The sequence below is a fragment of the Populus nigra genome, chromosome 1 (genome assembly GCF_951802175.1).
Source record: "Populus nigra chromosome 1, ddPopNigr1.1, whole genome shotgun sequence".
Taxonomy (NCBI): Eukaryota; Viridiplantae; Streptophyta; class Magnoliopsida; order Malpighiales; family Salicaceae; genus Populus; species Populus nigra.
Window position 1 is genome coordinate 17,162,345 of NC_084852.1, and position 15,018 is coordinate 17,177,362.

The following is a 15,018-nucleotide window of genomic DNA, read 5'->3' on the forward strand; positions in this document are numbered from 1 at the left end:
AAAAATAACCGAAAAAACCGAACCGAAAAAAAAAAACCGAATTAACCGATTAAAAAATCACAAAAAAATTCCGGTTCGGTTCGGTTTCGGTTTCTGAAGTCTGAAACCGATTGAACCGAACCGAACCGAACCGGTTCAACCAGTCAACACTTAAAAAAAAAAGCAAGTATAAATACAATCTTTTCTAACCCTAGAATAAGGCATTAAGCCATCAGCCGCCCCCCCCCCCCCCCCCCCCCGCATCTCTCTCATTTCACTCTCACTTTATTCTCCCCCCTCCCCTCCCTTCTCTGCATCTCTCTCATTTCACTCTTTGGCTGGTGGGCCGCCCCCCTCCCCTCCCTTCTCTGCATCTCTTTCCCTTCACTCTCTGGCTGGTGAAAAATCAAAGCAAAACAAATTGGTCATCGTTGGCTCTACTAAGACAGAGTGATGAAGAAGAGTACTTGGTTGAGTTAACTCATCAAATGACTCACTCCACCCTTGAAGATGATTTCAAGAGAAACGACCTCCCTTACAGCACCGAAAAAACTAAGGTATTGCTTCTTTTATGTTTCTTTTTAAAGTAGGACAATCTGCTCTAGTTTCTGTGATTATGTTTTTTGGGGCTAATGTTCGGGTCTTGGGTTTTTTGCCTGATTTGCAAGGTTGGGTGCAGTTGTAGACAAGGATCTAGCCGTGGAAGCCCGAATGGGTCTTCACCTCCAGCAACTTGGGATTTGTTGTATGAGATTGCAGGAGAAGTAGAGAGGACCATTGGGTTCTTCCGGTTTGGAAGGGAAAAAAACCGAACCGAACCGAACCGAAATTAATCGGTTTGAACCGGTTTTCGGTTCGGTTCGGTTCAAAAAATTAAAAAAAAAATAATTCGGTCTGGTTGTTTATTTTGGTTCAAAACCGGACCGAACCGGAAATGCTCAGCCCTAATAGTGGATATCTAAAATGTAAATATAATAATGTCTTTCCAGAAAAATACTTTGAGCTAGTTATTTGAAATTCCAGGGGTGTTTTTCATTTTGATTCGTTTTATTGTCAGTACTAATGAGTAGTTTATGTTTGATTGATTGTCTTATAACCGTACGAATCTTGGATCTTTGGATAGACTGTCCACTCTTCATGTCTCGTTGGAAGCTTATTGATGCATGCAGGCTGGTCCTCCTTTCTTTCTTTCTTCTTAGAATTTACCAATTGGAAATTAGTAGATTGCAAAACTAATTTATAGAACCTTCTATACTCTTATCATAAAATATTATTTTCAATAAATAAATAAATAAATAAAAATGTAGCACTAGGCTCATGCATGACCTCTTGGTATGATGATTGTTTCACCCACAAATTGATGTCACGTGGAGTTTTCTTTCTGTCTCATATTATATTATTTTCAATAGATAGCATAAGAGAATTTGTTTAACTTTATCATCTATACTTTATTTAATTTTATCTATTTTTTATTTGCTATATTTTTATTTGAGATTCTTTTCTATATATATATATATATATATATATATTCCTTCAATTATTATTAAAATTTCAATCAAGTTCCCGAATGACAATTTTCTATATTAAACCTCAATTATTAACAAACAATAATGATTAGAATCATAACAATCCAAAATAATTATAATTATTACATAAAACTCTAAAATATGTGGTGCTTTTTTATAAGAAACTTATAATTGTGGATTTACTGTGCATTTTATTTTTATTTTGATCATAAAACTTTTATTTTGGATGATATAATCATAATTAAAGATAAATTATTTTTAATTTCTTAAGCAAAAGATCAATTAAAAGATAAATGACCAAAGTGAAACAATTACCCAAAATGGGTGGGGCATGCCTAGAGTTAGCGTGAAATGTACACTTTGATCTTACATCTTTACAAATAATATCATTTAGATCCATTTAAATGTCAAAAATTCAATTTTAATCTAGAACTTTATTTTTTATTATTTTTAGTCCATTGTTAAGAGAAAGGAGAGAGAGGGGATCGTTAGATATTAGCGTATAGAGAGAAAGTTGTCATTGACATTGATTTCAATCAAGAAAAAGGTTAATCTTGGATTTAACAAGTTCCATTTGATTAGGAGAGTTTAACTTGAGTGTTATTTAACCCTAATGTTGTCCAAGAAAGTAGAACTAGCCTTGAGATATTTTTTTGTTGATTTTTAGTTTTTAGATTGATGTTTGGGTTGTTTGAAAGCATAAACAAGTTTTATTTAGGTCTCTAGATAGTTTTCTAGGTATTTTTAAGGTCAGAAAAGGGTAGAAAAACGACTCTTTTTGTTGAAAACCCACTACCTTGTTTTTCCAGCGACTCTCCAGTTGTCGGATTTTGACAGCGCATCATCACCTATATATATAAACAACATGTTGTATGCGATATTTTTTTCTATAAAAAAATGAGAGCATATGATGTGTTGTTTGTCATATATTATTTGAAAAAAATATAGAGGCCTAGCATGGCGGCCAAGCCATTTGTATGGGCTAGGCGCATGGGTTAACCCACTCACCTAGCTTGTTTTACACACACACACACACACAGTTATTAAACCCAACCTAAGAGAAGGACTGAGAGATGGTCTAAGTAGGTTAAAGAAAAAATATTGTGTTGTACTGTTAACACACTCACATATTATTAGGAGTGTTCATTTTCGATTCAGTTCGGTTTTTATAAAAAAAAATAACTAAATCGAATTTATTTTTTTAAAAAAACCGAAACCGAACCGAAACCGGTTCAAACCGACCGGTTTTGGTTCGATTCGGTTTGTTTTTTAGAGCCAAAACCGGTTCAAACCAGTTTTTGGCTCGATTTTTTTGGTTTGGCTCGGTTTTTTATCCAGTTTTTTTCTGTTTGAGTTCGGTTCGGTTTTTTCAGTTCTAAGCTTAAAAAACCAAAACCGAACCAAACCGGTTGGTTTTTTTAAAATTTTAATCGGTTTAATTGATTTTTTTCACGGTTCGGTTTTTCGGTTATTTTTTTTCTGGTTTTCTCGGTTTAATCGGTTTTTCGATTTTTTTGAACACCCCTACATATTATTATGGATTCATTGTGTATTTACGATTTGATCATAATAAAAGATCAATTGCTTCTGATTTTTTATGAAAAGGAACATTTGAAAGATGAATGGTCAAAGCAAAAAAAATTATCGAAAATGGGTGGTATGTCAGAGTTAGTGCAAAATACACTTTGATCCTTTATCTTTAGAAGTAATATCATTTAGGTCCATTTAAATATCAAAAACTCAATTTTTATCCGCAACTTTATTTTTCTTATTTATTGTCCTTGGTGGGAGAGAAGAGAAATAGGGGATTGCTAGACATTGGAGACATAAAGAGAAAATTGTTGTTGATAATAATTTTGGCAAAAAAAAAAAAAAACAAAAACTTGCATTTAGGTCTAGACATTGGTGATAAAAAGAGTGAATCATTGTCAGCAATTTATTTTTTTATACTGAAAATAATATCTAACCCGGGCTAAGCGATTGAAAGCTGGATGGATTGTGCTGGGAAATTGAGGATGTTGAAATGAAGGATGAGATTGGTAAGTAATTTTGTTTTATGTGTTTGATTGCCAAGAAATATTAAAGTTGAAAGCTGTTCATTTACATCTGTGGTGGTCTGGTCAGAGCTAGAAGTGAACAAACTCAGTGCAATACAAAAACAAGAAACAAGGAATCAGAACAAAACTTTGACTAGAAACTATTTTCTGGATTTCAGTTTTCTTTGAGCTCTAACGTCAGTCATCATGTGATACAGGAGATGATTTGCTGACAATATCCGACAACAGTTCTAAGAAAACCATTGATACAGAAGCGATGGCATACCAAAACCTAGATTATTCACTGGAGGAGAGAAGAAAAATCAAGCATGAACTTCAAGAAGACAACATCATGAAGAATACGAAGAGGAAGATCGCAACTCAAAACACGAAATGGATTCCGAGAAAGGTTTTTATTCTGAATTCCTTTTGTGATTTACAAAGAAACTGTTGGGTATACGATCAAAGTCCCACATTAACTAGAAATGAAAAAGATCATAGGTATATAAGGATGGATAAATATTTTCATTGGTGCGAAGCCTTTTGGGTATAACCCAAGAGCAAATCCATGAGGATTTAGGTTTAAAATGGACAATATCACACCAATATAAAAATAAATGATGTCCATAGTCCTCACATAAACTAATGTGTATGAGAGTTAATAAATATATCTTAATGCTTGGGGCAAGTAAAACATTTTATTATTAGAAAAAAAAAACCAGAAAGGTGGTTGGAAGTCATTTTTCAACTATTTATGAAATTTCTTATAACTCCCTGTAAGTTACATGATACCCCAGCTACCATTATCCCACTGGAAGATCTTGAGCTTCTTCGAGATCAGCATGGTGAAAATCAATTTTCATTTGAGCAGAAGAATCAAATATCAAATGTTGGAACTTGAGAAGTAGAGCCGTTCGTGGCCTGGTAAGATAGTCGGGCCAATATGTTCCTATAAGGATCGGTCTCTCTCTTCTCCTTCAAAAAACCAATGCACTTCTCCACCTCAGATTTGATTTGCAGGTATAATTCATGAGCTTTCTCCCTGTCTCTTAATTCATGCCTCCTCCCTTCACAACATATATGATCAAATATTCAATGAAACCTCCTTGCATTAAGAATTTTAAGCAAAAGTTACAAACTTTCAATGACACCTACCCTAGTTAAGTTAATTATCAGCTACCAAAGTGAACTGGTCCTTGAAATTGGTCACAGTGATTGATTGAATTTATGCTATGCATTCTGGGGTTTAAATACAAGGGGTGACCAATGAACATACCTTCTGTTTCTATCGGTTTTCCAAAGTAGTAATAGAACCTGCCTGGAAATTTTGGTAAAATTCCCAAACGATGCATATTTTGATTTCCCACCTCACCATCTTCTTCAGTCTTGTCATCACAGCAATATGATATCTCTAAAACGCAAAGCTGAAAAGGAAAGGAAAGGGAACTCGAAATAAGGATATGGTACCAAAATGATTTAATGATCTCAGTAAACATACCTCACTCTCACGCCCAGTTCATCTGTTACTGCTTCTATGTAATCCCTAAGGAAAGGAATCCTCATTTGATCATCATAGTCAAAAACAACCTGAGTTTATGAATATGGAGCCGATTATTTCTTAGAGAATAGAGCTTATTTCAGAGCTAGTTTAAGAGATTTTGAATTCGACACAGGTGAGTTATGCATGCTGTCAATCCCCAACATATGTATAAATACCAGTAAACTTGAGATCACATGCTCTTATGCGACTCCCTTGCAGCATTAGTAAGTTCATGAAGAGATTGCTTTCATTTTAGTTTTTGCTTGTTCTACCACATCAAACATTTCTAGCACACTTTGATGACAAATGCCATTTTGGATAACGATTAAATCATTCGTCATTCAGCAGGATATATTCATATAGCAAGGCAATTACAAAAAAAAAATCGCTACACAGAAGAACATTGCTCGCTAGAAATGAACAGATGGAAACAAATAAAGTAGAAAAGAGAGTCTCATAGGGCTTCTTACTTCACCAAAATCATCTTCTCCAACAACACCAAATGGCACGATTTTTGCTCCGAACCTAGCTGCCATCCTAACAAACTCAGACTGTTCTGGCCAGAACAACTTGTATTGTTCACCCTGAGAAGTATGAAATGATTAGAAATCCAAACTATTTGAGGCTTGAGCTTTTCGAATCCAAAATACTTCATCATTTTAGTAGCAACACGATACACACAACCAACTCGAAACAGACCTGAGTTTCCTTTCTGTTCAGTAAATCAATGCTAAATCACAATTTTTGTGGAGTGGAGGACAATATACAGTTGAAATCGGCAACTTGACATCATACAGGATATATTAACTAGAAAACATTAACAATTAGAATCAAAGAGGAGGAAACATATCATGAAAGAACCAATGGTGCCATATCTCAATACAAATTAATCACGAGGTTCTTCTCATCTTGTGTGAGCTAATAGAAAAGGAGAAGAGCCATCATTACTTCACTGTCTTCCTATTTTCTGAAACAATTTCCTTCAGTCAGGAAGGCAGAGTACTAGAAGGATGGTATGATGCTATGCTACAATAGGATTGCAATCATTAGATGAAAATTCTAATTCATGAACAATATGAATGTGGAACTTCTTTCAAAATTTAGTTTTGATTACGATGACAAAATTCGACCATTCAAAGTTACCTTGCGATGAGAGGCCTCACGGCCACCTCCTGGGTACAATAACACATGAGCCTTTGAAGCTAGAAGTTTGTATAAATTGGTTCCTGAAACAGGAACTGCTCCCATTGCTCTAAATGTGTCAAACTGTGACAATGGAGGTAGCAATCGCTCTTTTTTGGTTCTTATGAATAGAACTGGATGAGCTAAACCTCTCAGAAAAATATTTCTTTCCAACAAAAAATTGGATACCATCGGGGCCAGCTCAAATCCCATCAACATGTGATAACCAACGAACAAAACAGGTCCCTCCGAAGGGATTCCTGCAAGGCCCCTCACTATCTTCCCATCTTCTAAGGTTGAGAGCATGACAGAACTTATGGCAAGCAGAAACAACCTAAAACATCACATTTGAGAGAAAGGATTACTCATGATAAACCTAATTCACTGCACCTCAATTACAGAAACTTGTAAAATGACGATTACTGAAGTAACCATTATCTACTACAAAATATACTACCATAGCACACGATCCTGTATGGTTTTGAGAGACAGGAATTATAGCTTATCTCTATAAAATGGCAAAATGATAGTACCTGTTTGGTTCGTATATTTGTCTAAATTCTAAAGGAGTTGGTGGTACATAATCCGAAACATAATCTTGGTGTGCTCCCCGACGATAAAAAGCAGAACCTTTGATGAGTGTTGCCAAATCAAAGACATCTTCCTGCCAAAATTGAGCACAGGTACCACTTTTTTCTTAAAAAAATTTGGAAGGCAACTGCTGACAGGCGATATATTTTAGATGCACAAACAGAAAGAGAGAATTATTTTTTTTGTTACCAGGAGAAGAAAATGACCACTTCCACTATAACTGCGATTCTGACACTTTGGGAGAACACGATTAAGTCTTTGACCTTCCTCTTCACTTGGTAGCAACTGATCCCTTCCGCTAAAAAGGACAAACAATGAACACAACCTCATCATTTTGAAAATTATCGGACTTGAAGGGGCAAAAACAAAAAGCACCACCACATCCAGGAAACATGACATTTACATTCATTAAATAAAAAAAAGAAATGCATGTGTGGAAGTTCCTGCTGTAATTCTTCATGCAAATGGCTGTTGACTTCCATTGACTCGAATTCTAATGCAATGCAATGATAAAGAAATGTTGCTGTTTATGAATAAAAACAACTGCGGATGTTCATTCTGCAATTCAAATGGTAAGGGTAACTTATGGCCTCTATTTAGGCGTTCATAAACGAAGCTGTTTATTTAGCATCAGAGACCAGTGAGCGAGGATACCAATTTAATGTAGTCTGAGATTTTTGATATTTCAGGTTTCTTCTATTCAATAAAGATACAGTCAGCAAATCTACAACTAAGCATTTTACAGACCAAAAAAACAGGAAACAGAGGAATTCTGGTGTTTTTGTTGTCTTGAGCTATTTCAAAATATTATAAAAATCTCAACAGATTTGCACAGAGATTACATATTTCCAAGAAACTATTGTAACACAATGGATTGCCAAAGAGAAAGACCTAGAAAGTACAAGTGTTTGAGCTTTTACAGCATGGAGGTGTGAATTTGCAAATTTTGAAGCCACTTTCAACATATTTAGCTTCCATAGAAGTGTTTCTCGAGGTAAGAGAGCAGCTAAAACCTGTAGCAGAAACAATCACTCTTTTTAGTTTCACAAGAATGACAAGACACTCCATAGCATGCCAAAGAACATCAACGGGTGGTTTAGCAATGCCTATGTTTCATTTTTCAACAGTTTAGATGATTTGATGCTAATCATGTCTACCATCATTGGAGAAATAAAGGAGTTCTTCACAATTTGAGTAAAAAGTGTATCGTCTTACATTGAGGTTAGATGGAATCACGACAGCATCTTGTGATAATCCTTCAACTATTTCCAGCAGAGGAACTCCCTTTCTCGCATTATCGATTACCATCTTCAAAGGATCACCTAAATGTATACCTCACAATCAACGGTGTGAACTGGGAAAACTAGTAGCATGAATAATAAAAAACAAGCTCCTTTTTCTGAAAAAAGAAATTATTGACTTCTGCAAAATCACCCGTACAAAGCCTACAGATACATCTCTCACGGGGCGGACCCACGGCAAGCTTTGGGGGGAGCTTGGCACCCCCAAGGTTGCTGTAGTTTCCTGTATCTATGCATAATAAAACTACCGGTGATGATCATTAGGCCTGTAATTTTTTACTTTGAAACATTAACCTTCATTCGTTAACTTCCATTGCATTAAAAGAAGTGGATGTTTTATTTACTCCCTTGAAACCTTCTCCACCTGTAAGCATGGAAACCAGCTAGGTGCATTGTAGGTGGTCCAAGTTCATGAAGATGCATAGAATTTCCTAACGCATGGGCCATCATCAACTGTTTGCCACTGTTTATCAAATTTATAGCACTATACATATAAATTTTGTCTTCAAAGTTTTTTAAAAATTTAATTTTAGTCCTTAAATCTTCAATTTTTCATAAACATTATGCATTTAGCCCCTCTAAAAATAAAATATTTGCTCTCTAACTTTATAGTTCTTATGATGACACCCCAGTTAAAATTTTATTTTCTAGTTACGCCCCTCACGCCACTTATGAAAAGCACAAAGTCGATCGAAGACTTGGAATTTCAAGAGTCGATGTCTTGTAATAATCTACCACTTCTGCACTGTAAAATATTGTATCAAAATCTAGTAGAAGCTATAATAACATGAAATTGTTAAATAATTTATATTTTACTCCAATTCTCTTTGAATAAATAAAAATAAAATAACAAGGAGATGGCTTGCAGAAATACGCTCAGCTTGCCTCCAGGTGTGCGTTGATACTTGATCACCTAATTTTGCACCTATTCCTAATCAGACAGTAGAATGCAGATGGGTTCTTAATTTTCATGAAATAGCATCAGAATCACTCAAAACTAACAAATTTTGTTTGATTGTCACCAAACTCTATATAATAATTTAAACTTAAAAAATTCTGACATGATTATTTACTTAGATCAAGTTTTAAATTAAATCATGTAAAAGTTGTTTTAATATAACCTTGTTTACTAGGTAAATCAAAGAAAAAAAATTAACTCAATATTAAAAAATAAAATTAAATAAAAACCTCATATTAAATGATGGAATTGAAAAAAAAACTAAAAGATAAAAAAGGCAAAAAAAGTTTTATTATATGATAAAAAATACAATAAACAATTTACCCTCAACTCAATAATAAAGAATAAAATTAAATAAAAACTTTATATTAAATGCTAAAATTGATAAATAAGAAAATAACAAAAAATTTTATATTAAATAATAAAATTAAAAAAAAACAGCCAATTAAACCATGGACCTATTAACAATAGCCTGGGCATGTGGGCTTGAGCAAGGCTTGCAAGCCTGACTTGTATTTTTTTTTTTGTTTTTGTCATCCTCCCTTTCTATTTTCTAAAAAAAGTATGTTAACAAAAGCTCGGATATACGGGTCTAAATAAGGCCCTCAAGCCGGGACAATATTATTTTTTGTTATTTAAAAAGAAAACAAAAAAAATTATTAATAAAGACCAGACATGTGGGCTTACCGCTTAAGCGAGCCTCGAAAGTTTGTGCTTGTATTATTTTTTTGCCATTCGTTTTTTTTTTTTTAAATAATCAAACACCATGTTGTTTATATTATAAAGGACAATATTGCTGCCCCTATTGATCCAACCCACAACCTCGCATTATTTCCGCAAAGTAATTCATCAAGTATGGAGTCCATACCCCCATTCTCGGGTTATCACCGCTACACGGGAACCATTGAGCTAATATATGAATTTGTAAACCCTAAATATATAAGATAATACAATAAGCTATTTTATTATTCATATGAACAGTTAAACCGACTCCAGGCAAATTAGTTGTTTTAATAATATTGAAGGTGCCACCACCATCTTTGTAGCACAAGACCTACATGGTATTAACCAAGCAATGCACACCAAGCTTCTGAAGGTGTGCACCACAGCAGAATAGTTCCACCACTCATTTATCCCCTGTCCAACCTAAGCAATTTTGAAGACTATTATTGTTTTAGAATATCTTGAAAAATGGTTCGAGCACCCATTAGCACATTTTGAAACCAAACAATTGTTGTTAGCTCTTGGTAAAATCAAATGTGCATCTCAAGCAACTGGTAAAAGCATAAAATGTAATTCTATGAACACTGAAAGAGGACCTGTCATTAAGCTCAGAATATAAGGCAGGCCGAACTGATGTTGGATGGGCATGATCTCTAACAAAGGCATAAGAGGCTGCAGTTGTGACTTCTCAAAACATGTTGCTGCAGTGACAAGATCAAACAAATTCAGAGTAAATAAAGTATTTACTAACGAACAACACCCTCTTCAATGTACATTCTCTTCAATTAAGTAAACTACGTTGAAAATAAATATTAGAAAATAATAAAAATTATATTTCGAGAATCTCACTTGAGAACTTAAGTTTTTAAGTTAAATTAATTCTTTGACATGGTATCAGAGCTTTGATGACCGAGCGATCACGAGTTCGAGTCTCATCATCTTTATTTATTTGATAAAAATTAAACACAATATAATATAGATATGTACAAGTTTTAAGCCCAAAACACTTTTCTAAAAGAAGGCATGCTTCATACAAAGTGCCCCAGTGCAGATTCCATTCATTCAAGTCTTTGATACATCCTACAGATTTGTTTCACATGATGCCATTGTTGGCCATTTCCCTCTATCTCCAGACACTCATAAACACAGGAAAAACACTAAATTTCGAATGATACATAAGGATGCAAGGATCTTCACCTGGATTAACCAAAACAAGGACGAGATCAATATCAGGGTTGCGAGCCGCCACAGCAAGCGCAAGGCAGGCTCCAAGAGACTCTCCGACGAGATATATAGGTTTACTAGGTGAACGGTGATTCTCCGATCTTACTGTTCTCTCCACCAACTTCACTAGCCCTGAACCATGAAAACTTCCCTCAACATATATGCATAAAGAAATCCAACCAGGCATACAAAATTTAATGTCTGTTACACAGTTATGTATCAAGCGAGTGACAGGGCAGGACAAAAGAGGACCTAGAAAAGATGTTCTGTCCTTGACTGGAATATGCAAGCACCATATGTCGAAAATCCTAGTTTCAATGGCCAAAACAAGGCACCAAGATCAATACCATCATTAACATTTCATCATTAAACAACAAAAGGATATGTAATAATCCTGGTTTTATTTCTATGTTTTTTTTTTTTTCATTTGGATAATCCAAAGAAATCTAATAAATTTTCCCATTACTCCCGGCAGCAGTTTCAAGCATTAATTACGGTCCTTTTTCCCGGTTGAAAATTATACCCGCAAAATCTATAAAAATAATAATAATAATAATCATTTTGAGGATAATTTTAAGCCGATAAAAATTTAATTAATACTTGCTTTCCAAGAGTTGAATGATGCGTGCTAAGGCCTAGGCCGACGCCATCAATCCCTGCAAAATATTAATAATAATAATAATAATAATTAAAAAAAACCACAGAAAGAATAAAATGGATTAAAGGAATTATCATTATTAATTAAAATAAGGAGTTGATTAAAAGGATTGACCAGGCAAATAGAGGAGGAGAGGAGAGTTATCCAAGCGCGACCCACAGTCCAAAGGAGAGAACCACCGAGGCGGACCACCAACACCGCCGCCGCTTGATTTGATGAAATTTCTGGATTCCTCAAAATAATCATTCAAACCTTTTCTACTACTTTTATACTCCAATTCAGTTTTCTCCAACTCCAAGACGTATGGGTTCATCTTTTCTCCTTCCACCACCTTCTTCTTCAACCTTCCATCCTCTACAAAATCCGTTGTCGTTTCAGTTGTTATCGATTCCTCCGTTGAAACAGCAAAACGACGAATCGTATTTGCCACCGCTGGATTCGGTTTGAATTTACCGGACGACGATGGTTTTGCACAACAACGGACCGTCGTTGGAAAACCGGCCGCGAAAAAACAAGCACCATTTACAGCCATGATACAGTAAACTTCACACTGATCTCTTTCTCTTTGTCTGGCTTTGTAAATTTATTTATAACGGAATTGATTATTATTAAAAAAATTGACAAGAACTAGCAAGCAGATTGCTGATTTTCTTTAAAGTAATTTCTAATTATAGAATAATACAAAAACTCTCTACATTTTGTCATCTATATAATTCATCAGCTCTTGATTTCACCGTTAAAATATTAAGATAATCAAGGCCAAATTATTATTTATAATTGTAGAAATTTCTTGGGGGCAATCTTTCTTCTTCTTCTCTTTTAATTTATAATATCAGCACAAAACTGAAGAATAAATACGAGTGAACTGGATTTTTTTTTCTTTTTTTCTGAACGGTTATGAATTGAAATTACACAATTTATTTGCATGATTGAGCTAGGAAATTCAAATTTGAGTGGGTTTTTTTTTAAATATATGACAAGATGTCAATGATTTGAGGAAGCACAGCTATGGTGGATCGACCTGATTTAGCTCAAGTCTAAAAAAAGAAATTGATTTAGAGGCTAGACCTGTGATTATCTGATTAAGATATATTATTTCTTAAGCGACGTTATTTTAACTCATAAAAAATAATTAATCTAAATTAACATATCTGATCCAAACTTACGCCGAGAACACCCCGGGTCGGTTTTAATAATGACAAGCCGGCTCAGATGTTTAACGTTTTACCTCTTTAGAATTTATGATTAAGAGAATCATATATCCTGAAAGGCACAGGACAGGCCGTCACAGGGGTCCTGTGCGATGACAATACCAAGATAGGTCTCAACCACATGCTGCCTGATTTGATGTGAGGTAGGATTATTATTTATTAGTAATTAAAGTTTTGATTTTGATTTTGATTTTTTATTTTTTTTATATATTTATAAATAAATATAAAAAAACTAACAAAAAAAACAACACTACTGTAATATTAAACAACTTTAATAAATATTGTATATTGTATATTTTTATATTTTTAGATAATTTTGATGTAGTAATGATAAAAATAAATTCTTAATATATATATATATAAATATATTATTTGAATATATTTTTAAACAGAAAAAAATATTTTATAAAGTAATTACTATCATAATATCAAGCAGACACTAATATAGAGTTATAATATTAGAGTTAAGAATCTTGTTTATGCTGTTTTAAATTGATGATTTTGTATAAAAAAAGATTAAAAACAAAATGAATAGGTTTTCTTAAAGTTTTGATCGAGTCGCTTAAATCACGGGTTTACTTTTTCATTTTTAGATTGATTAAGTAATTATTTAAGACTATAAATGTGTTTAATGAGGTCTGTAGAGTGTTTATATGATGTTTTTTGGTTAAAAATGGCGAGAAAATGGGTTGTTAAGCTAGTGAGGTCTTTCTGACTTTCAGCCACCGGAGATAGCCATAAAGTGCTCCAGTAAGTAGTATGCTGTCTATTATAGTAGACAATGTGCTGTTTGATATCATTTTTTTTCAAAAATAAATAAATTAGATGAACGATGCATTGTATGTCTAATATATTAAAAGAATAATAAATCAGGCCAGGTGCGCAAGTTTGGCCCGTTGAGTTAGGCCAACAATTTCTGTACTGGCCTAACTTTGGTGGTTTTTTTAATTTGAATTTTTAAAATTTTTTTAATTTAGAAATGCAATTGTTTTTCTTATATATATATATATATATATATATTAGATTTGTGGCCCGCACTCCGTCATGGGCTAGACAAAAAAAATTCAACATAAAAAAATAGTGCCAAGGAAAAAATCTAAGACCTGAATAATTGATTCAATTAGTAATTTAAATAATATGATTAAAAAAAAGGCAACAACAATAAATAAATTAAGAAAAAAAGTGACAACAAAAAAAAGGCAAAAAGAATTCGACTGAGCCTTTCTGTATTATCAAAGGACTTAATGTTGAAAGGTGAAACTGAAAAAAATAACAAAAAAACCAAATTAAACCAGGTTAATTCGTAAACTCTATGACCATGGATATAAGATTGAGATAATCTCATAGAAAGAAACATAGGAAAAAGAAGTTCTAATACCAATTCCTAATAAATCAAATGAAAACATGATAACTCAAAAGAAAGATAAATGAATCAATGTCATTTTAGATAAAAATTAAAAACAAAATGAATAGGTTTTCTTAAAGTTTTGATCGAGTCGCTTAAATCACGGGTAAATTTACTAAGTCATCCGGGTCATAAATTGCTCCATTAACTCACCTAAGTTTTTGATATGGTTAACATTAGAGTAAAATATAAATTATTGAACAATTTCATGTTATTATAACTCTCCCCAGTAGTTTGAAAGTAAACCCTACTTGGCAGGATTCTAGAATGATAAGTCATTAAGTTGACTTGTCAAACCCAACTGATATTCGATAACAATGCAACAAATCATAAATTGATAATGATGTTATACTGCCAATCATCATACAAAGAACACTGAGGGGGTAATCTTTGCAAATAATTCATTACAAAAGTGAATTGTAATTACTAGAATATTGCCGAGATTCTTTACATATTACAATTAAGAAGAAATTTAAAGTTTGGTTAATAAACCCGGCTCCACCCGATCGATCCGGTGGCTGGACTGATCCAGGTTTAATAAAAGACAGGTCGGACAATAATCCGACAAAACCCAAGCAACCTGGCGGGTCAACCCATGACCTAGGCGAACCCAGATGAGACCAGATTTTTTTTTTTAAATGTGAGATTTGAAACCCATTAGTATATATACTCTATGTTCCCAAG

General features: G+C 33.7%; 1 protein-coding gene across 1 annotated transcript; it reads right to left on the reverse strand.

Annotated features, from left to right (window-relative positions):
* Nucleotides 1-4,417: 4,417 nt before the first annotated feature.
* Nucleotides 4,418-12,366, reverse strand: LOC133694085 (phytyl ester synthase 2, chloroplastic-like). Its single transcript, XM_062115867.1, has 14 exons — nt 11,833-12,366; nt 11,665-11,716; nt 11,313-11,368; nt 11,034-11,192; nt 10,433-10,537; nt 8,070-8,176; nt 7,746-7,867; nt 7,044-7,152; nt 6,797-6,927; nt 6,225-6,597; nt 5,552-5,665; nt 5,045-5,128; nt 4,814-4,926; nt 4,418-4,601 (listed from the first exon to the last, which is right to left on the reverse strand). Exons 1-14 carry the CDS (start codon nt 12,248-12,250, stop codon nt 4,418-4,420), a joined length of 2,127 nt encoding a protein of 708 aa, XP_061971851.1. The 5' UTR covers nt 12,251-12,366.
* Between the last annotated feature and the right edge of the window lie 2,652 nt (nt 12,367-15,018).

What these genes read in the sequence shown, in the direction of transcription:
- LOC133694085 (XM_062115867.1), bottom strand. Translation starts at nt 12,250, where the DNA reads ATGGCTGTAAATGGTGCTTGTTTTTTCGCGGCCGGTTTTCCAACGACG. An exon ending in GGACAGAACATCTTTTCTAG is followed by an intron (nt 11,193 to 11,312) that starts GTCCTCTTTTGT and finishes TTCATGGTTCAG; the next exon opens with GGCTAGTGAAGTTGGTGGAG. An exon ending in GAGAAGATGATTTTGGTGAA is followed by an intron (nt 5,129 to 5,551) that starts GTAAGAAGCCCT and finishes TCATAAACTCAG; the next exon opens with GTTGTTTTTGACTATGATGA.